Source organism: Ammospiza nelsoni, chromosome 9 (assembly GCF_027579445.1).
Source record: "Ammospiza nelsoni isolate bAmmNel1 chromosome 9, bAmmNel1.pri, whole genome shotgun sequence".
Taxonomy (NCBI): domain Eukaryota; kingdom Metazoa; phylum Chordata; class Aves; order Passeriformes; family Passerellidae; genus Ammospiza; species Ammospiza nelsoni.
Genome location: NC_080641.1, coordinates 12,078,386 through 12,092,311, shown reverse-complemented (window position 1 = coordinate 12,092,311; position 13,926 = coordinate 12,078,386). Strand labels below are relative to the sequence as shown.

At 43.6% G+C, this 13,926-nt stretch overlaps 1 protein-coding gene across 1 annotated transcript; it reads right to left on the bottom strand.

Annotated features, from left to right (window-relative positions):
* Window positions 1-231: 231 nt before the first annotated feature.
* Window positions 232-5,101, bottom strand: PDC (phosducin). Its single transcript, XM_059478527.1, has 3 exons — window positions 5,026-5,101; window positions 3,253-3,413; window positions 232-1,401 (listed from the first exon to the last, which is right to left on the bottom strand). Exons 1-3 carry the CDS (start codon window positions 5,084-5,086, stop codon window positions 877-879), a joined length of 747 nt encoding a protein of 248 aa, XP_059334510.1. The 5' UTR covers window positions 5,087-5,101; the 3' UTR covers window positions 232-876.
* Window positions 5,102-13,926: the final 8,825 nt, after the last annotated feature.

Genomic DNA, 13,926 nt, shown 5'->3' with positions numbered 1-13,926 from the left:
CCACTCAATCAGATTATTAAATTGTAGTTCTCAGCAGCTTCCCTTTAACAAAACTTAAAACTTTGATTATAGTAAATATCTTGTGAGTACTTACTAATATTTCACATGTTTCTAAGAGTAAGGTTATGTACTACCAATATATTCCACACTTCCAATGGCAGGTTTTGAGAGCTGATAAGCTTTATTCAGAGTTATTACATAAACATAACATACTTTTCCAGAAAATCACAGGCATTTTAGATGCTGCTGCTCAGCATAGGGAGCACTGATGAATTGAGATCAGCTGATGCTGTGTCTGTGTCAGCCGTTTGGGTGAAAAACTTACAGGAGCACCAAGCTAACTTCTCCCTTTGCATCAGTATTGAGTATTAAATGTGGAATGAAATAATGACCTAGATACTTGAGCCATTTGGGAGTGCAAGGACTGTGGCCTATTTGTCTGACCTTAAAATTGCTTGTTCCTGCCAAAGTTGGTAGAAGTGAATCAGGAGCCAGGACTGCTGTAACTCCAGAGCATGGAGATGGCTTTTTGTGTGCACAGAGGGATGGACCACTCCTGTCCCCACTGAGATGAACGACTTGTGCTTTGCGGAGAAAGGCATGGGCCCTCAATTTTTAGTTTGTTTTTCCTATATTTCTTAAATATCACTGCTGTTCTTCCTATTACTTGTGGCTGGCATAGAAGTATGTGCAGGACTGCCAGCTGTATGTGTTGTAAGTAGAATTCACATGCTAACAGTTAAACAGTTTTTATATCTTTATTTGTTACAAGTAAATCAGCAAAGACAGCCTTTTCTAAGTGGGATGGGCATTACTGACATTGATTTACAGCTGACTGAAGAGAAAGGGGAGGCAGTGAGGACTCTGGCTCTAATATTATTCAACATCTGGCTCATCCGTGCCGTTTCCAAGCGCCGGAAGCTCCCTCTCGGGTAGCAGCCCATACTCATTTAGGAAAGCCTCCACATCCACAGCAAAAAACTCCTCACCGAACTGTTCAGAAACACTAATGAAATTGCTCAGGAGCTCCCCGGCCTTGTAGACCAGCAGGGAGGGGAGCACCTCGCTGGAGAAGCGATCCCCGGCGCCCGTGCTGGAGGCCTTGATCTTGCAGAACTTGACAGTGGGGTACTCGGCCGCCAGGCAGGCCAGGCTGCTGTTGAGGGCCTCGCAGCCCTTGACGCCGTCCTCGTAAATGTGCACGATGACCGTGGTGGTTTTGTGCTCCTTCTCCACAGCCTCCAGGAACTGTTCCCCGTTCTGCAGCTCGCACACGAAGCCGAACTTGGGCCCGAAGCTGAGGCGCTGGTGCATGTCCTGCATGCAGCGCTTGCGGTACTGCTGCAGGCAGCTCTCGTCCTCCTGCGCCGCATGGATCAGCTCGTACTCCTGCATGCTCATCTGGGGAGAGCCAGAGAGGGACGTGAGGGACTGGGGGCCCCTTGGGGCTGGGATGGGGAAAGGGACAGACCCCCCTACTCTGTCTGGAGAGCACCAAAAGCCAAGCTAGAAGAGCCATCACTCCCTGCAGCTGCTCCATGTTGCCATTATATTACAAGAGTTCTATTGTCATTACATTGCAAAGATTCCATACTGTTAGAGTTTCATACCTCCTTGATGTTTCTTATAGGCAATTCCTCTAAGCACTGACTCTTCCTTGTCCTCACAGCAGCCAACTGACTCCAGTTCTCTCAAGCAACCAATCCACTCTTTTAAAACACTCTTCTTATTGGCTACAGCTGCAGCCTGTTAACATCAGGCCTGCTCCTAATCTTTAGTAATTGGTTCAGCTGCAACTCTTTAGGGGATAAGATTATATTCTATACCACCTTAATTTACCCATACTGTGTCCCCCTACAGCTCCGGGAGGTCTTGTTGAGAGACAGGTGAAGATCCTGTCTCAACGCTTGCCTGTTAGCATGATGGGACTGAAGGCAGTGGCTACATCTGGCGAAAATTTATGGAATAAATTTTTTATTAAAATCAAAATTGATTAAAATTTCCACCAAGAGTTGGTGGAAATTTTGCCAGTAGTGAAGCAGGCTTAATTCCTGTGTTATTGGGTGTGACAGTGTTCACAGGGGTCCAAGGATTAGGGAAGAGATGAGGATCTGACTCCATGTTTCAGAAGTCTTGATTTATTATTTTATGGTATATATTATATTAAAACTATACTAAAATAATAGAAGAAAGGATTTCATCAGAAGGCTAGCTAAGAATAGAAAAAGAAAGAATGATAACAAAGGCTTGTGTCTCAGACAGAGTCCAAGCCAAGTGACTGTGATTGGCCATTAATTAGAAACAACCACATGAGACCAATCACAGATCCACCTGTTGCATTCCACAGCAGCAGATAACCATTGTTTACATTTTGTTCCTGAGGCTTCTCAGCTTCTCAGAAGAAAAAATCCTAAGGAAAGGATTTTTCAGAAAATATCATGGCTACAATTGGGTGTTTGGTTCCCCTCTGTTTCAGAATCAGTAAATGATCATGAGTAGTGATGTTCAGGCTCAGAGCTCTATCCTGACTTACAGGTTTTTAAACCTGCTAAAAATTTTCCATTGCACTAACCAAGGATAGAGCATTGTGGCAGAGAAGGGAGGAACAAAGGTCAAGCTGTGCTGTGGTAGATGTGAAATACACTGCTTGTTTTACTGAAATTACCCTTTGCTTGAGAGAGGACTGGGTAAAGAGAATCACAGAGCCACTAATCAAGACTGGAAAAGCCCTCTAAGATTAAGTCCATCCATTAACCCAGCACTGCCAAATCCACCTCTAACCCGTCTCTGAGCACCATGTTCCTATTTTTTTGGATTCTTTTGGGAATGGTGATGCCATCAATGCCTATGCAGCCCCTTTCAATGTTTGACCACCCTTATGGGGAAGAAGTTTTCCTGATATCCAATCTAAGACTCCTCTGGAACAACTTGTGACCATTTCCTCTCCTCCTGTCCCTGTTCCTGGCAGCACAGCCTGACCCCCTGGCTGTCCCCTCCTGTCAGGAGCTGTGCAGAGCCACAAGGTCCCCCCTGAGCCTCCTTTTCTCCAGGCTGAGCCTGTTTCCCAGCTCCCTCAGCCCTTTCTGGTGCTCCAGACCCTTCCCCAGCTCCATTGTTTTGCACATGTGTTCTGTCTGCATTGTGAGAACTTTGCTAAGTCACATGGAATTTGAGTGGAAAATTCAAGATTTTCTACCTTGTAGCAGGCATGTTTTATACAGAGCCAAAGTTAATTCCTTGTGCTTATCTTACCTTACGGCAGAATCTCTCTCGGGTGTCTTTGTCATCTCTGCTGAAAGATCTGTGTGGTGAAGACATTTGTCTAAGCATTTCTTTCTTGCTCAAGGGTAAGGAGTCTCCATCTTCACTCTCTAATTTGAACTTCCTCCAGTCATTGATCACACCTTTGGGCCCTAAGAGAGATGAAGTTGGGTGAGAAAGTGGCTGCAACAAGAGGTTTCCTGAGAAGTTTCTTTGATGGTTTGTCCTGTGCCTCAGTTTATCTGTGTCTATTCCTTCCAAAGCACTCTCCAGGAGTGTGAGAACCAGAGCTTTTGGTTCAATGAAAGAAGAAAGAAAAAAGAAAGAATAAGGGTTTTTCTCACCTGAATCATTTCAGAGATCTGGTTTCCATCAGGATACTTTGGAAGGATTTTGGTGAACTACATGAGCAGTTAACATGAATGAGGATGTTGAAACATCATAAAACTGCCATGCTGGCCAAAAGTAGTGTTTTGTAGACAAAGATTTGATTTCTTGATAAACAGGTTATTTAAATATTAATTTAAATATTTAATAAAATTTTAATATTAAATGTGCATAAGGATTGGGAGTAAAACTAAGAATGCAGGACATTTGAGATTATTTTTTAAAACCCCAAACAATACCTGTTGCAATGGAAGAGTAACCCATAAGGCAAATGATAACTCTGTTTGTAATGCAGATCTTGGTCTTTGGAGCTGCTTGATTAAACTGCTTAAGTTTTGAAATTGGGGGAAAAATTTTCATAATTCCAGGCTGTTTTTCAAAAGGAAAACATTTAATCTGCATCTTAGATTATAAAGCAAAACCAAAGAATATTTCAGTGTTTTCAGAGGTGAAGTTTCCTATGGAAAATTTAGAAAAGACTGGGTAAGCAGGTCTCATTTTCAGAAGGAAGATGTGATGAAAATGAGATGTGGTGTGTGTGTATGTGTGTGTGTATATATATATATATATATATACACACATATCTACAGAATTGTTTGAGTTAGAAGAGACCTTCCACTAGCTCTGTGCATATATCATAATCTTGGCCACCAGCAGCAAGGCTGGTTGGGAAATAATCCTGGAGTTATTACAAGAGCTGCATTCATTATAGCTCCAAGGAAAAAAGCCCTTGGAGCAGAGGGAGGCAATGATTGGCATCCTGTTACCTGGCAGCAGGGTGGAGGAGCTGTAGAGCTGAACACAATGTCAGTACTTATAAAAATCCTGGTGATTGAGCACTGGATTAAAAAGAATGATGGCTTTGAGTGAGGTCTCTTTTTAAACCTTCTAAATGCTGTGCTGTGTTTGCCACAAGGGGCATTTTTAGCACGAGTGTTCCTTCTGTAAGAAGGAAAAAATCATTTTGCCTTTCTAGTGAAACGTTATCACCTAGTTCTAATGTGGGTTTTGTTGCTCTTTTGTTGTCTTGTCTCCTCCCCTTGAGAGCAGAGTGAAGCAATAAACCACAGGAGTGAGGCAATAAACCAACAGGAGCCATGCTGGGCCATGGCTCTTGGTGGCTTTGTCAAGTGTCCCCTGTGTTTGCTCTTTGCTTCAGGTTTGAGGAGGAGCAGCACAATTTTGTAAATTACAACTGTTGTAATTTGGTGTTACCTGCCCTCCATGGGGGCTGTCACGTGCCCCAAAACACCTTCTCATTGCCTTTGGAACCCGGGTTTTTGTGCAAGAGGTTTGGCCACTGGAATTCTGGGCTTCCCTAGTGAACACTGACAGTTTAACTTATTTTTGGGAAAAAATCCCAGTTAGTTTCCTTGCCTGTATGTGTTGCCTGTCCTTCAAAGTCTTCTTCCAAGCTGGTGTTGGCATTTTCTTCCATTTCAGTGGCTGGAGTAGGAGATGCTGCAAGTCCCAAAGGGAGAACAGTTAATGACAGGATAGCAAAGGGATAAACTTGCAGCAGGTACAGCACAGTGTGTAATTTCCTGTAGCTGGTGAGTATCAGTGAAGATCAAAATACACATGGTAATTATGGATCTTGTCATTGACACACAGAAAGCAATTGGGATATATGTCAGTCTCCTTAAAACTGTGCCTGGCCAGATTCTCAGGTGAGGGTTCCTTCATTATGCTCTTCCTTCCCAGTCACTGGTGAATATCAGGAGCATGGTCATGGGAAATAGTGGGTGTAAAACTTCCTGCAGTGGAAATGTGTACTGAGTATTTCCTTACTAATTTTTTTAATCCCTCTTGGAATTGTACCCTATTAATTTTCTGAGTGCTGTAAACATTTATTTTTAAGGGTTGCCCAAATTGCTCATTTCACATACAGAAAATGGAGCCAAATATTTGAACCTGTTGGGTAAGAGACCTCTGAACATCCTGGAGCTGGTTGGGCCATATTTATTGCAAAACAGCAAACTGATGCTGGTTATAAATCAAAATCACTTTCTTGTTCCACCCTTTCCATAAACCAGGCAACCCAAAGAGCCAGATAACACTCTCAGGGCACTGTGATTCCCCAGCACCCTTTTTGTCTCTTACAGTGGAGTTTTTGATGGAGAACCACATTTATTTTGAGTGTTCCCACCAAGGACATGATCCCAGACCAGTGGTGCCAGAGCACTACAGAGCAGCAAGAGTTTTAAGGCAGGTGATTTGAGAGTTCCCATTAAGTCTAGATTAGTTTCAGCTGTTCAGGTGCTAAGTTAAGCTTTGTTTGACTTCACAGTACAAAGATGTTCTCATGCCATGACTGCCTTATTTAAAAGCTGCTGAATTGTTAGACTGGAATGATAAATAGTGATGTTTCTGCCTTCATTTTCCATAGCACCATCAAAGGATGATGTGGAATAACAGCTGAGCAGGACACAAGGTATCTGTATGTACTGGGACTAAAGCTGATAGGCAAATGTGCAAATAAGTGTTCCATGCATGTACTCATGACAATTAATCAAAACTTGTGGGAAACATTGCAAGTAAGTTTGGAAGAAAAGCAGGTAACTAATTAAGGTTCATTAGTATAGATTCTCCAGGTTGCTCTATAGAAAGGCTGTTGTCACTGTAGATCCAGATTACCAGATCACTTGCTGTTCCCTCAGTTCTGAAATAGAAATCTGAACTAATCCCTTCTCACTAGGCAAAACTAAGAATCTTTGCCATGTCAGGGATAAACAGGTATAAATGCCAGGTCAAACCCTTAAGTCATTCCCTTGGCTTACACGGACATCTACAATAAGCTCTTCTGGCTGCTGCTGTGGATTTTCTTTGTTCTGGGGGGAACAAGAGGATTTGATTCTCTGTATGCTTTGCTGTTTCAGATCTTTGAGCTGAAAAACACAGGATATGAAATTCAAGGAACCCGGTTGCATGCTCAAACCAGAAAACTTGTCTGTACTTTTCATGAAACATCTCTCTTCCCAGAGGTGGGAAGGGATTGCTTAACAAATGAAAGATCTCTGTAAAATTTATGTTACTGATCTATTGTGCCCCATAAATCTGTGAAGATTACATGAATCATAACAGCATAAAGGCTGTGTTTCACCATTCTTTTGCAGTATGGCACGAGGCAACAACCCTGACTGTGCATGGGATGGGAGTGGGAATTCCTAAAGCTCAATCCTGTCCCTGTGACTGAGCAAGGCTGGGAGCCAGGCATGCAAACCCTTTCCCTTCAGCTCGGTGGGGCTGTAAATCCTTGTCATTCTGATCTCAGCCCCAGGAGAATGGCTGAGGCAGGTGTTTCCCAAGCAGGCAGCTGAGGACAAGGCACACGGGCAGGCTGGTCCATGGGAGGGTGCTCCAGCACCTCTCCTCAAGGAAAGCGCAGCGGAAACCCTTGCGTGTCGTGTGTGGGCAAAGTCAGGCAATCAGTCAGGCAAAAAGTGGGCAGGGAACTCTCCCACATCCTCATCAAGGCTTGAGGTGGAGCTGTTGTGGCTGGCTGGGTTTGTTTTTTTTTTTTTTTGAGGAGGTGTTCTTTTATGTGCCAGGCAAGCGGCGTTTTCCAAAGCGAAAAATGAGCTTCCCAATAAATGGGGGAGTGTGGGTGCTGCCAGCTGTGGAGGCTGTGGTTATGCAAGGGCCTCTGTGAGGAAATGTCCGTGTGTCAGGCTGACTCAGCACAGCAGAGAGTGTCACAGAGGAGGTCAGGATGGCCCATCACGAGTGTCTCAGAGGAAAAGGTGGCACCTGCTTGCCTCTACAGGTGTGCTGGGAGCTGGTGTGCCTGGCATGGGGATGGCTGGAACCCTCCTCTGCATCACATGGTAGCGCTTGCAAGAGCAGCAGCCCCATGCAGAGGCTCGTGTGGCTACAATTGGGTCATCCTTTGTTGACTGATAGTGTTGTCTTTTAGTAATTCCTTTAAGGTCACCTGAATACGGTCACCAGCCTGAGTTGGCCTGAGAGCATTGTTAGGCCCAGCACTCAGAGGCAGGGATTCACTGCATGGGGATGATTTGATTCAGCAGGAATGGCCTTGTGTCCTGGAGAATGACCATCCCTGGCCATTCCAACCTCCTTTTACAGATTCCTTACTGCTTTACAGCTGATTATTTTCTTTTTTAAAAATCGTATTACTGTGCGGTCTCTCAATCCCAATACATGACTGGCTCAGGGTAGGAGCACAGAGTCCCCCGAGAGGGTGTTGCTTCACACAGCAGGAGGATGTGCAGTGATGGTTACATGATGATTAATGTCATCACTGGAGTTAGTTATGTCTCCTGGTTCTAAGGCAGCATCCACAGACCTTCCAGCCCATCAGCTGCCATTGGTACTGATCCCAAGCATTCCCCTTGTACCATTCTGACATTCCAGATGAACAGCAGTCTCTGGCAAGGGGGAAATTGCTAATTTAGAAAGTATTTTGTATTTTCATTCGCTTTTCTCATTGGTTTTGATGACTGAAAGTGGCTCAAAGTTCAAATGGGTGTAACAAGTTCTTATCAGGTCTGTGGGTCATCAATGCACTAGGCCCTATTTTGTCATGTGTATGGTGGCTTTACACATGTATTTTAAGAGACTGATCATTCTATAAGTTCTTTACTTTCCTGTCTTTCTGACAGATTTTCTGAGTGAAGAAATGGAGAAGGTTCTTGTGGCCAAAAATCTTTTTCAGGAGGAAAAAGCCCAAATGCAAAGTATAGGCCTGATGCTGCCATTTAATCTCTATAGCTCTGGATGTGTTGTAGATCAGAAGCAGAATCCCTGTTACTGCTGCTCATTCCTCTGGTGTCATTAAACTGGATGGGCCAGCCTCACTACAGGGTAGAAATAACCATTTAATGAAGGGGTTCCTTTTTATTTAATATGGAAGAAGGTTTATTGCTTGGTAACAAAGCACAGAATCATGGAATGGTTTGGGATGGAAAGGACCTTAAAGCCCATCTGGCCACCCCTGCCATTGGCAGGGACACCTTCCCCTATCCCAGGTTCCTCCAAACCCCATCCAACCTGGTCTTGAACACTTCCAGGAAAGGGGCATAATTTTATGCCCTTGGCCTTCACAGAGAGGTCTCTGTTTACCCAAAATTACAATTTTACTATTTTCTCCTGGTCTTATCTTCTGAGGTAGCTCAGGAAGAAAGCACTGTAGCTGTGTACTTGTAATGAAGACTTATTTAATCCTTGTAAAAGGATTGCAGCTGTAAATACAAAAATAGTGTCTTGCAATTGTGAGTTATAGTTACAGAAGAGAAGGAAAATAAAAGAAAAATATCCCTTAACAAGCTGTAAAAGGCAAGATGCATTCTGCAAATGACAAAGCCAACAAATAAAACTTGCTCTCCAATATGAGTCTTTGCTGCTAGTCCAGTACATAAACATGAGTAATATTTTTCTTAAAATATAAACATGTTCTAGGCACAACTTTGCTGTGTTCCATCTGTGCAAATCCTCTGAAAATGCTGTTTGTGTCAGGGTTTAGGTAAGCAGATCAGCAGCAGGCTGCAGGTCCCCTGTGGTCAGTGGGATATTGCTAGGAAGCAATGACATTTTGGGGACCCTTGAGGGGGACAGTGAGAACTGAGAGGTGTTTGGCAGTGAGATGTGGTTGCACAGCTCTGTGTCAAGCTCCCTGTGGGTGAGTGCTCAGCTGGGATGGGCTCCAAGTGTTCCCTTGGCCCTTGGGAAGAGTGTTTGAGCTCGAGCAGCACTTCCCTCTCCCAAGCGTAATTTGAATCTTGCTTCTCTGCCCCTTTTCCCTGGTTCCCAGCTGCAAATTTCCCTCCCTGACTGCTCCTGTCCTCTCTCCCACATGGTAGGTAATAGTCACAGATGTAACTGGCACAGGGGCAGCTTCTGAAGCAAGCAAGACAAGAGAAGGAGCAGCCACGGATTTAAATGTTCAGGTTGCTGAAATTTGGGGCAATTGAGTGAAATAACATGGAACTGGAGAAGGCATCATTCCCCCTGCCTGGGCAGTGAAATGGAGCGAGTCCCCACTCTTCATGTACCCTTGAGAGGGCCAGCATCCCCCTGTGCCTGCAGCAGGGACAGGTTTCCAACAAGAACCCTTGGTCATGGACACACTGAAGTTCGCAGGAGGCATTAGCAGCATTATGTAATCAAGATCAATGCCAAAGCTGGGGTTCCAGCCCTTTGCTCAAGGCCCTTCCATGATCAGCAAGTGTGGAGCACCTGCAGCTCCCCTGGCACCACGGGCAGTCAGATCCCTTACAGGAAAGTGGCTAAAGACAGGCTTAAGAGCCAACCTGCTTTGACTAATTGTGTCATCCCAAGGTGCAAGGACAGGATGATGGTGTGGCAAAATGGAAACATCCTGGGCTCACCTCAAGGAGAAAATGTGGTGCATCATGGAGTGATAAGGTCACCGTGGCTGGGAAAAAACATAATTTCAAAACACCAGGACTTGATTTGCTAGAGAAGAGGTCACATGATGGGAATAAAACATAAAGCAGGCTGGGCTGATGCAGGGAGCACGTCACTGGGGCTGATGAGAGGGTTATGGGATTGGATTATTGCCTCTATCCGCTTTAGCAGAGTTATTCTGCTCTTCATTTGTGAGGTTGAAACATTTTAAATAGATGAGTTCAATGTTTCATTTATCCTTAAGGCTCTGCCAATTAGGAAATGCTTTGTGTGACTACCCCTGTTTTCAATGTTGTGTTGGGCTGCAAGATCATGGGATTAATAAATATCCCTTTCTCTTCCTCTTTATTTTAGTATTTCGAAATTTGGCCTATAATTATACACCAGGAATTATTCATCTTTTCAGGATTGCAGTTATTTCTGGATATCACTCCAAAACAGGAAATTAGCTCAATGCCTTCACAGCAGTCAGTGACAGGACAGGCTTCAAACTACTGGAGAGTAGCTTTAGATTGGATATTGGGGAGAAATTCTTCCTTGGGAGGGTGGTGAGGCCCTGGCACAGGGTGCCCAGAGAAGCTGTGGCTGCCCCTGGATCCCTGGCAGTGCCCAAGGCCAGGCTGGATGGGGCTTGGAGCAACCTGGGCTAGTGGAAGGTGTCCCTGCCCATGGCAGAGGGTGGCACTGGATGCCTTCCATCCCAAGGCATTCCATGATTCTGTGGTTCTATGATTCACTTCTACCAGAACACCACAGTTTTTGTCTGGAAAGGTAGAATGCAGGTATTTTAAAACAGGACTTATTTTATTTTTTGAGGAAAAATTACAGTTGTCATTGTTATGGCAATAGTATTAGTATAGCCAGTAGTTGCTATGTCAAATTTCATTTAGCATGATTAATTTCATTTAGCAAATTTCATCTAGCATTTAGCAATATTTTTTTATTTGGAAAAGCTTAATTTTGTATATGAAGCAGTGAATATCTTTTGAAAATTGGGGTTCAAATATTGGGGTATGTTACAGTTGTTGGAGCAGCTCCATCATTGTTACTATTGTGATGAATTAATCCTTTTTTAAAAATTAATTTGTCAGGAGACCTATTATTGATTTATCTTCTTTCTAAACAAACTTGGCTGTATCAAGCAGGGTGGAAGAGGAGGGTGGCTGGATACTGAGAAAATGTCTATTTGAAACCAGAGGGAACAGCCAATGCTTTCAAATGCAGATTATTTAAGGGCACGAACTTCAATCCATGTTTAACCTCAATGCCTGTCCCGATTTGTCAGATGGATTGGACAGTTCACCACAGTGCTCTGGGACTCTGGGCAGAGTTTTCAGTTGATATTTAAGTGTGTGTTTCATTCTGAACTCCATGTTCATGTTTGCTAAAGTTGGCACATCCTTCAGAGCCCTTGGTTGGAGTCTATTGCTGTATTTAACAAAGTCATGATGGATGGCAGAAGCCCAGGGGAGAGATTGTGCATAAGCTGAACAGATGTTTGCAATGTGTATAATCCCTGAAATTTGTCAAAAATCTCTTGTGTCAGGCAGTGACTGGAGACAGGCACTTGGAGAGGTTGATGGCTGGTGTTTTATGGAGAAGGGAAGGAACTTGAGTTTGTTGGGAGATTATTTAAAGGTCTAGAAGTAGCTACACTCTGAGGACTTTAACCAACTCTTACTGCTCCTTTCCACCAAAAACTGAAAGAAGCCTGTGAGAAGTCAACACTGGTGAAGCTGGAAGAGCATCCACTGTCTCTTTTGGGATGGGTTTGACCAAGAATGCCTCCTAAGGCTCTAGATATGCAAAAAAACCTGCCCACAACAAACAGTTAAGAATATTAAGAATATATTTTTGGAATTATAATATTCATTTCTGGTGGGGTTTTATTTTTGCCTTTTTTTTCCTCCTTAGCTGGTTGATGTCATTTTCAAATGTGTATTTGCATATATAAATCAGTAGGAATATTTCCTTTTACTTTTTCCATATCTACACTTTGTTACCATCATTTGGAAAAAGCAGGCTTGACTTAGCCAACGTTTCCTCTAAAGCAGGGTCTCAAACTTGAGAGCTTAGCAATAAAAAAAAAATTAAATTCTTCCCAACAGCTTTCATATTAATGTGTTTTTTTTCCTGACTTTCTCTGAGCATTAACATCCATCCTCTGAGATGTGTGAGGATCTCATTTGCTGCTTTCCCATCATTAAAAAATTAGATTATCTTGTAATTCTGACCCTCTCTCACTGAATTAGTGCCTTTCTCTGCAGCTGAGCCTCCTCTTTCCAGAGAACATCCCTTTGTGAAGGGAGAAGAGTGAACCATCTTCTGCTTTGGGCACTGGGCAAACACCCTTGACCAGGGATATTTATTGACTTTGTGGTTGTTGAATGAGATTTACACATCTTGTGGTGCTGGTTTGGGTGCAAGGTGAGTCACAGCAGAGGAGTCACCTTGCTGTGGCAGGGAAAGGACAAGTGGCCTTGGGTGGTCAGGCAGTGGTGGAGTCTCCATCTCTGCAGGGATTCAGTAGTGGCTGCCCTGGATGTGGCACCTGGGGACATGTTTTGACCTTGGCAATGCTGGGTAAAAGGTTGGATTTAATGATCTTGGAGATCTTTCCCAACCTAAATTCTGTGATTCAGCTTGTGCTCTCAAGAATTTCTTGTGTTTTCCAGCCTGCCTCATTGGAACTCTTCCTGTAGGACTGGCAGAGCTGAGCAGTAGTGCTGGCTTGTGACTGCCAGGTGCTTCCTCTTCCTCCATTCCCTTTTTTATTCTGCTGCTAAAGCATGCTGAGTGCATTTCCACATCTTGAAAGATCTGACAGAATAATTTCCTCATTTCTCTTACATGGGGAGATCCAGAGGTAAAAGTGGTCTGTATTTGTCAAAGGCAGTGGAAGTGCTGTCAGGAGGGTGCTGTCTGGAGTTGGATTCAGTATATCCAAAAGAGAAGAAAAAATTTCCCCTATTGAACTGTAAAGCTGTGGTCAGCTGGATGTGGTTTTGGTTTGGTTTTTTTTTTTAAATTTACTTGACCATTTGCCAAAAAATGGAGTTACCATGAAATTGATTAAATGATGGTTGCCCAGCTCCTGCTCCAACCAGCTGCCTGTCTGCTTCCAATACCAGAACTAACATTGTCTCCACGGAATGAACCTCATATTCCTGTGGCAGCTATGATTGCAAGAAGTCAGTGATAATAGGAATGTATTTCTCTTATTACCTTTATTAATCAGAAGATGAAAGCCAAAGCAGACAGGATTGTGTGCCCACTGAAAGCCCTGGAATGTTTACATCAGGTCTGTGACTTCCCTATATCCCAGTATCACATCCTGGCTGGGGTTAGAAGGGACCTGGAGCTCATCCAGTCCAGCCCTCTGTTAGAGCAGCAGGATCTTATCCAGGTGGGTTTGAATATCTTCAAGGAGACTGCACAGCCTCTCTGGGCAGCCTGTTTCAGGGCTCAGTCACCCTCACAGAAAAGTTTATCCCATTCCTGCAGAGAACTTTCATACCATTCATGTCATTCCAGAGGCTTCATGTTTTCCTTTGCATCCTGTAATTGACTTGTGATTTTAAATGGTGAGCTTTCATCAGCTAATTTGTAAATATCTTTGCATGTGGCTCGTAAAACTGCACAAAATTAGAATTACTATGCTTCCTTTTCAAAGCCAAGAGAGGCAAGCTGGGGTTGCAGTTATGCAGCAGCTGAGGCATGTACATGCATTTTTCTGAGCATGTAAATAAATGTCATGATTTGAAGTACAGGCTGATGGCTTAAAACACATGTGCTCCCTCTCCTGCTCCAAAACACAGCTCTGATAAACAGCAGAGCAAATCCTTTCCCAGGGACTTGCTTTTATTTATGTAGAAACTGGACCACAAA

Coding starts and splice junctions, on each gene's coding strand:
- PDC (XM_059478527.1), bottom strand. CDS start 5,086: ATGGAAGAAAATGCCAACACCAGCTTGGAAGAAGACTTTGAAGGACAG. Junction 3,414..5,025: donor AGGACAGGCAACACATACAG/GCAAGGAAACTA, acceptor CATCTCTCTTAG/GGCCCAAAGGTGTGATCAAT. Junction 1,402..3,252: donor GAGAGAGATTCTGCCGTAAG/GTAAGATAAGCA, acceptor GGCTCTCCCCAG/ATGAGCATGCAGGAGTACGA.